Source organism: Erythranthe guttata, chromosome 8 (assembly GCF_056151865.1).
Source record: "Erythranthe guttata isolate IM_541 chromosome 8, IM_541, whole genome shotgun sequence".
Classification (NCBI taxonomy): Eukaryota; Viridiplantae; Streptophyta; class Magnoliopsida; order Lamiales; family Phrymaceae; genus Erythranthe; species Erythranthe guttata.
This window is the reverse complement of record NC_142540.1, coordinates 24,689,628-24,698,969: the sequence shown is the minus strand read 5'-3', so window position 1 is coordinate 24,698,969 and position 9,342 is coordinate 24,689,628. Positions and strand designations below refer to the sequence as shown.

Sequence of the window (9,342 nt, the reverse complement as noted above, 5' to 3'; positions counted from 1 at the left end):
ACCATGCTCTTGTTAGTTTTGAATTATTTTACATATTAGTATTATTTTATGTGTATATTATTAAAACCGAATTACTAATTTAGTGTTCAGTACGCGTCAAATTTTCATTTAGGCAAGGTTTGACCGGTAAACCGAATTCATTGATGATCTTGTCTTGTCTTTAGATATGTGCACTAAAAAATGATCGCATCAATTTTTCTAAATCAGATTATAGTTGAATGCATTCAAAGACGTACATCTGGCCGATTTAATGTGTCGAAATTCGTATAATCGGCTGAACAACAGCTGTTGAAAAAATAAATTACCGAAATTTTGAAAATCGAAAAAACCGAATTACTAATTCGGTGTTCGGGCTGTAGAGACATTGGTACAAAAGATGAGGGGCAACAGAGGATTACTGCCGAGTTGAGGGATGAAAGTGCAAAAATATCAGAGTTGAGGGCAAACAAATGTTAATTTTTTTATGGCAAATTACGACCAGCCCTAAAGTAAGGTATAATTATAAAAAAAAAAAAAAAACACTCTTGTTTGCATAATTACAACCACCCTTCAACAATGTATTGTTTTACACGTCCACCTTTAAAATATCAAATTTACCTAGAAATGTTCATCGAGTTGGTAAACCGAACGAAAATTTGTTCATGCCGATTACCGAACCGTTAATTCGGTGTGGTATTTTATTTTATTTAATATATATATCTTATATATAAAAGAAAGAAACGATGGGCGACCCTAGAAAAACCCTAATGGTATTTTTGTAATTATTTATTTTTAATTTTTTTAATACTACTAATTTTTAACTATAACTTTTAACAATTATCAAAATTGAAACTAACCCGTAAAGAATCCTACCATAATGATACTTCTGTAATTATTTATTTTTAATATTTTTCTCTACTAATTTTCTAACTATAATTTTCAACAATTATTAATCTTTTTTTTTTATCAATATATCTCAAATCTTAAGAGATAATTAAATTGATATTTTTTCACTTTTGCATCGCACGGGGAAAAATGCTAGTTAGTATTTAAACTAAAACTAATTAAAGAAATCAAATAAATAAAAAAAAAAAATCAAAATTTTTAATATTTTTAATAAAATTTTGGTAATTCTGTTATTTATCGAACCAAACGCTAAACAGTATGAAATTTTGGCCTACCGCAATTTCTGTATATTTTTTTCGAATGAACGCCCCTAAATTTATCAAGTGGAGGGATTCTTACGTAAGATAATACATAGTTATGGGGGTTGCTTGTAATTATACAAACATGAGGGAATTTTTCATAATTTGATCTTTTACCCATTTATTTACTGAAATGATTTGTGCAGGCCAAAATTAAACATTCAGGCACATTTTTTACCATTCTTCAAAAAACAAAAAGTAAAAAACTCAAAAACTCTCTCAACCTTTCGATTTTCTTTCGCAAAGCCCGTGCAAATCGTCAACAGATCGGAGGTAATTTTTACGTTTTTACGATCCTCTTGTTATGTAGATTACGAATCCGGAAAAAAAAAAACGAAAAAAATCACACGTTGGCCTGCTCGTGTGAATTTACACGAGCGCATCCACTGTGCTCGTGTAAATCCACACGAGTAGGCCTTTTTTTTTTTTTTTTTTAATTGCTCGTGTAAAAACACACGAGTGGTTGCAAAGTGCTCGTGTGATTTCACACGAGCACTTTGCAACCACTCGTGTGTTTTTACACGAGCAGATTAATTTTTTTTTTTTTTTTTTATAATTTTTTTTTTAGAATTATAAGATGCTCGTGCAAAAACATGCGAGCATTTCAACAGTGCGCATGTGAAATCAGATGAGCACTGTTGAAATGCTCGCATATTTTTGCACGAGCACAAATTTTTTTTTATTTTTTATTTTTTATTTTTAATTGGGTAGGAATAGTACAAAAGGTAAATAGTTATGGTAAAAAGATAAAAAATCATGGTAAAAAAATGCCTGAATGTTTAATTTGACCTGCGTATATCATTACCCATTTATTTATTTGTTTTTTTATGAAAAAACGTGAAAAATAAAAAGAAGAAAGAAACAGCCTTATCTACAAAATTTCAATCCACTACTTCAACAAAGAAGCAGCAGCAGAGCACAAAGAAGAAGAAGAAGAAGAATGGCGAGCCTCTCAATTTCGAGCGTGATTTTCCCTTCGAAATCAAATCTCCCGAAACCCTCCGCCTCCTCCTCTTCCACATTCCACGGCGTCCGCATTGCGCAATTGTGCCCCACGCGGTTCCCCGGCGCGTCGTCGAGCCGTGCTCCTAAATCCTCCTCCGTAGTGATGATGGCGAAGAAGGACGACGAATTGAAGGAAATCAGAACCAAATCCACCGAAGAGCTTCACGAAGAAATTATCGATCTTAAAGGCGAGCTTCTGATGCTCCGCCTCCAGCGCTCCGCCCGTAACGAGTTCAAATCCAGCGACTTCAAACTTATGCGCAAAAAGGTAAACCCTCTCTTTTTTTTTTTTTTTTTTCCGAAAATTGAAATTCTCTGTTTCATGAAGTTCAGATTTTTCTGTACTTTTTAATTAGGTTTATGGTTTTGGATTTTTTTTTTATTTGTTTTGGTTTGGAAGTAGTGAAAAATGCTCACCAACTGTTTGTCGAAATTACTAGCTTGGGTGGGATTATTCGATGATTAAACTCGTTGTTTTCGATTTTTATTTTTTTTCGTGAAATCGGAGAAGGTTTAACTGTGTAGGGGAGAGGAAATGTGTTGCATTTGAAACACAAGGATTCAATTCTGAAATGGGGATTCAATTTCGGTTTTTCGTGTATATTTCGAGTTGATAATGGTGGTTGAATTTATTAGTGAGTAATTAGGAAATGCATGAATCGGACTCGAGTTACTTTACACTCTCTGGTTTAATCACACAATCGATGGTGTCATTTGATTGTTTTATTCACACAATCGAATTTTATTAATGAATAATTAGGAAAGGCATGAATCGAAGTATCGAACTGGAGTTACTTCACATTCTCTGTTTTATTTACACAGTCGATGGTGTCATTTGTTGAGGTATTCGAGTTCAGTAAAAATTGCTCGTACTTAAGTTCTTGATGTCGTATTTTACCAAATAGTAATAATCAATCTTTCACAATACTTGGTTGCCAAAACTAAGTGCTGGATATTAAACACAACCGTAAACTGAAACGAAAGATGTAGCTTCTTGTGGGACGTGATTATCTTTTGGTTATCGATCGTATATATATCTAGTTCTTTGCAGGCTATTTGTGTATACTACTTAGTAACGTTGTTGTGGAATGATATGACAAATAGGTGGCTCGCATGCTGACTGTAAAACGGGAGAGAGAAATGGAAGAAGGAATCAACAAGAGGCTGTCAAGAAAGCTCGATAAGAAATGGAGGAAAAGCATTGTCCCTCGCCCACCTCCTTCTCTTATTAAATTACGAGAAGAGGAAGCTGCTGAAGAAGCTAAAGAGTTGTCATCTGCTTGAGTTTCGTTTAGACCCTTTCATGGCTAATTAGCTCGTCTTTTCTTTTTTCTTTTTTCTTTTTTTTGTCCACCATCCTTTTATTTTTGATGTGCTCTCTTTGTATTGAGCTGGTGGAAGAACCACTGTACCAGAGTTTACTGATGCTATTTATAAACTGCTCTTGTTCAATTATTTTCTTGGAACCTTTGATAACAAATTCAATGAACAAATGATTAGTATATTAATTAATTATAATTACTGAAAATTGTAAATTCAATTTTTTTTTTTTTTGCATAAAGGTTGAATATTATTTTTTATTGACAATGGAGTCCGTAACTAGTTGAAGTGCACTAGATAAATTTCGTCCTTGGACAATAACTTGCGAATCACACATGAATTTATATTTATTTAACTATTTGCCTCAATTAGCCACATTAATTTTTTCTTTTAATAAATTAACAAAATTCTAAAAAGCCTCCGTCTGCTCATAGTGTAACTTCCAATATTTGGGCTCTCAACAACTTGAGCTTATAAATGAGTAACGAAAACCAAAAACATGAGCCCAATATTCTCTCTCTCTTAATTATGCAAACACAAAATCTTTTAAGTATGACTAATTAATCCCACGCGCCTTTACTGAAGTCGTCTTCTTCGAAATTACCATTGATTCCCTTCCATCGATTTCAGTAATATTATGTGATAATATACATAATCAACTATAAGATCCATATATATAAATTAGGGTAAATTACAAACACCCCCCTGAGGTATGATCAAATTACAAAAACCCCCCTCTTGTTTGGATAATTACATCTACCCCCCTCAGCTATGATTTTTTCTTAGACCTCCACCTTTATGGTGCCAAATTCAACATAGTCATCTAGATTCCGTGAAATGTGCTCTAGTTTGTACTCGTTTTGCGTAAAAAATACAGTTTCCGATGCACCACAGACTGATATATACAAGCTAAAAATCACATATTATGATCATCTTGCTTCATAATGTAGAGTTTGAATGGGATAAAACGGGTACAAAAGTGATAATATTACATATAATCTCGAAAATTCCACTAAATTTGAGGAGTTGAGGGGGGTGGTTGTAATTATCCAAACAAGAGGGGTGTTTTTGTAATTTGACCATACCTCTGGGGGGTGTCTGTAATTTACCCTATAAATTAATTATGTTTCTTTTATAGTCGATTTAATGTTTTTGAGGTCTAATACACGATTTAATATTCTAATCAACTATAATGTTGATAGTCGATTAATAAATTAAATACGTAAACATCGTAATCGATTTGCAGCCAGTTTAATCCAGAATTTCGCTAAAAACATAAGAAGAGGAGATTATCACTTATTATTTCCAAAGGCTCGACCTATCTCACTGCAATTTCAAAACATGGATTTTCATTTTTTAATGATATTATTTCTCACCAATCTGACCAAATGAATCTTCATTTCATTCAATTATTTTATTCATATATACATATTATACGTATAATATTTAATAAAGTAACAAAATATGTGGAGGAACGTCCACAATTTTGCATGAAGACTAGTGAAATTCATGATACGTGTCGAATAGTGTATATATTAATATATACATACACAATTACACACAACTAAAATTGGGATGAGTTTGGTAGAAACCCATCACACCAAGCAAATTAGTTGTTTAGCTGACACTATTATAATTTATAGTAATTGATTATTGAATTAAAACATTAAAATTAGTAATTAATTAATTAATTAATTAAAATTTGGTGATATCACATCCACTTTTAAACTAAACCCTATAATTTGCTTTTATATATATTAATGTTGGGGCTCCACCCGACAAGGAACCTTAGTCGAAGAAGCAATATTTTTAATCTAAACGTCAATTCTTTACTTTAACATTAATTTATTATTTTATTTATTTATTAAGTAAGAAAAGTGTGATTTGAATAATCAAAATTGATTAACTAACTTTGGACCTAGGTGACAAACATGCTAATTGGAATTAATATTAATCACCCGAAATGTTAAATCTTATAATATAATGTCAAAATTGCTTAATTATATTGGTTAAAGGGATGAAATTCTCGACGTTTCGTAACAATTTTCTTATTCGAAAAGTATACATATATGTTGTTACCTCATCTAGCATTTCTGAAATGAGTCGCGATTAGATTCAAATACAAGACTTTATATTTGTCTAACTCTGGTATCATGTTGAATATATAATCATCTCATCTGAAAACTTAATTTAGAGTTAATGGGTTTAACATATATTAATCAGCATCAATAATTAGTATTGACAATTAATTACACATAAATTAATTAATTATCACTAAATGGCAATAGCAAAAGCTTAACAAAATTGCATATTATCAACATATATATATATATATATATATATATATATATATATATATATATATATATATATATATATATATATAACCCACGAGTGACAATATTTATAATTTCATGACAGTTGTCAACACTGACAGCTGAAAAGTAAATCCAATTAGAAATTCTACAATTAACTTTACAAATTTATTATTTAGCAACTAAAGAAAAAACATAATTGTGCCGACATCAAAATATTTTTAAAAATAATTTTTTATGAGTTTTTTTTTCTTTTTTAATTATTAATTACTCCCTCCGTTTCTAAATATGTGTCGTTTTTTCCATTGGCACAAATCTTAAGAATCTCAATAAATATGTCTTGATTTTAGGAAAATAGATATTGAATGACCAAAATACCCTTGTTTATTAATTGATGCAGGAAAAGTGCTATAGAGTTAATAAGGATAAAATTGAAAAATAAGCAATTAATGCAGCATTGGAATTGTAAAGTGACAGATAATATGGAACAAAAAATATTTTTAAAAGAGACAGATATTACAGAACAGAGGGAGTAATAGACGCGAGGTGTAATAATTTCGGTCAATATACCAAAAGAAATTAAACTAGTGTAAATACAACGTTGGATTGACCAAAAGAAGTGGAGTAATGAATAAAAATATTTATGTGTATACAAAGTACAATTAATTAGCCGTAATTAAATAATTAAATAGTTGATAATGCCAAGTAATTAGTAAGAAACTTGTTGGATTAATGGAAATATGACGTCATAGTTTGATTTTGACTAAAGTTGGCTGGTTGAGGTTGACAGTTAAAAATTCGTAGTTTAGGTTTGAAAGTGGGGAGATGGTGAAATAAGATTTTGGACTTTCATTTTACTATATGGACCCATTAATTATTTTTGATTAATTAATTTCCATGGTTTATTGCAATTTCAACACGTTAACTATGATTAAAAAAAATGTTTTTTTTTAAACAAAAGTTAGTTAGTAGCATCAATTTCTACACTGCAAATTCATCTTTACTTCCTCAACTCATTTTCCATTGTGTACGTTTGGTAATTATGTGGGTGGAAATCGGATTTAATGAATCGAAAATGAGTTTTTTTCTAGTAAATTTCCAAAAACAAATTCATAAGTAAAAAATGGATTACAATATTATCCGTTCCAGAAAAATTGGAGTGTCAAAATTTATTCCGATTTCGAAATGCCTTGGAATCTGTGGAATTTCAGAAATTTTGGAAATCACTTTATTTTATGAGTTTTTGTTCCAAATTCGGATATAATGAGAATTTTCACAATATTTTTCTACTTGTTTTGAAATTTGCAGAAAAATACAAGAAAATCCAAGAGGAGTTCGGCAAAACGCAATAAATAAAACCACATGTCGGACAATAAACTGAAACATAGATTTTATGATAAGAAAAAACGCAACATGGAGTTTCTAAACTTAATTAATATTTTCTAAGACTTTAATTTACTTGATCATTCGGTATTTATATTTCTCACATAAAATATAACAAAAACAAAATATATCATAAAAATATATTATATATTTCAAAAAAAAAAAGGATTTTTAATATTCGGAACTAAAATCAAGTCGGAAATCGGGATTTGCAGTAATTTTATATACAATTCCGATTTCGTTCAAAATAAATTCTGAAAAATCGGAAATCGAAGTGAAAAAAGTATGGTTCCATATTCAAATATTTTTATATCGAAATTGGCGAATTCTGAAATTCCATTGATTTTCACCGCTATGTTAGAGAGTATGAGCGGAATCATTGAGTGAAATAAAATAATTATGAACATAATAACATACATCACATTTATAATAATTCCAAGTCTCCACCAATTTTTACCATACCGGTTTTTTTTTTTTTTTTTTTTTGGGATCATTTAATAATTTGCCATTCTTGCACGCCACACTTAGGGCCTGTTTGATAGCCTCTTAATGGCATCTTAATGGGCATGTATACTTATTCGGTCAGCACTATCTCATTAAGCTTGTTTGATAAGAATGTCTGAACAAAACCATTTTCTTCTTATTGATTCAGCATAAAATTAATCACTTATTCGGTAAGAGATTGTTCTGAATTCATTTGAGACAAATATATCCTTTCTTTTATTTTCTTCACAATATATCACGCCGAATTAAGAAATGCAAGAAATGGGTGTCAGGTGTTTCAAAGGGCCCATTTAAATTATTATTATAATGAAATATAATTTCACACACACAAATATATATATATATATATATATATATATATATATATATATATATATATATATATATATATATATATATATAATTGGTATTGTGGAATTTAATTTGGCTATTTTTTTCTTTCGCAATTTTTGTTAAATCTTTTAAATTATGTTGAAAATTTTATTTGTTTATATTCGTCAAAATTATAGGATTTGGATTTACAACTTTTATTTGTGTGTAAATAAATATAATAGATAATTAAAAGGTACACAATTATTTCTTAATTTTGATATTTTTTTTATTTAATAATTTACAATTCTAGTAAATAAATATATGTTCAATAATTATGAGGGTTTCTATAGTAAAATTACATTATTCAGATACAATAACGTTAATATTATCAAACAACTTAAACATTCAGTATTCAGTATTCAGACACCTCTTAACGATTCAGCCATATATTCAGCATTCAGTGTTCAGTGCTTAATTCTATCAAACATGCCCTTAAATAAGAAACAACCCAATAAAATTTGAAAATTGACTATTGTTGCCTACAATCCGGAAACATGGTCCACGACAAAGAGTTAGCAAACAAGAAATGTACAAAAAAATCCATCGACGTTCAACCACATGCATTGTAAAATAAATTGTTGGTGAAATTAATGTGGTAAAGTAATTTTATAGTTCATTCAGCACACTGAAAATACGAAATGTGTATAACATAATTTTATAGTGCATTCATACATGACTCCAATTCCAATTCAAGAAATTATAATGAAAGTTTTATTCCAAACAAGAAAATATGATCTAAATCGATGGAATTCGAAAATTCCATTTTTTTATTTATTTACGTACAACATAAAATAAATACTAATATTATTATTGATATAATAAGTGTAATTTTCAAAATATAATAACAAAATTTTCGGAAATCCTTTTGGAACTGTAAAATCGGATCACAAACCGGAATCTAATATGTATTTCAATCTTGTTCCATATAATTAAATTGGAATTTCCCCAATTCTGAATGAAAGATATTGTTCCAAAATTGAAAAAGTTCCCAATCGAAATCGACGAAATTTGAGAACTTCATTCCTTTTTCCACGGGTAACCATGTGTGTGTGAAAAATGAAAATAGTAGAGTTTGATCATTGATGCACCACCTAATTTTCTCTAACCATCTCTTTAGAGTGGTCAAATGCAAATGCAGATTAAATGCAAATTAAAAGAGGGTCGCACCATCTATATTCATGTCACCATCTTTAATCTATATTCATGTCACCATCTTTAGATCATAGGGTTTTCTTTTTTATTTTTTTTTTTTATTTTTT

The 9,342-nt window shown here is 29.6% G+C and overlaps 1 protein-coding gene across 1 annotated transcript; it reads left to right on the top strand.

The window, feature by feature from the left end:
* The first annotated feature begins 2,011 nt into the window (after positions 1-2,011).
* On the top strand, positions 2,012-3,655 carry LOC105965179 (Ribosomal L29 family protein). The gene is made up of 2 exons (XM_012989703.2): positions 2,012-2,457; positions 3,294-3,655. The coding sequence occupies exons 1-2, from the start codon at positions 2,125-2,127 to the stop codon at positions 3,471-3,473; spliced, it is 513 nt and encodes a 170-aa protein (XP_012845157.2). The 5' UTR covers positions 2,012-2,124; the 3' UTR covers positions 3,474-3,655.
* Positions 3,656-9,342: the final 5,687 nt, after the last annotated feature.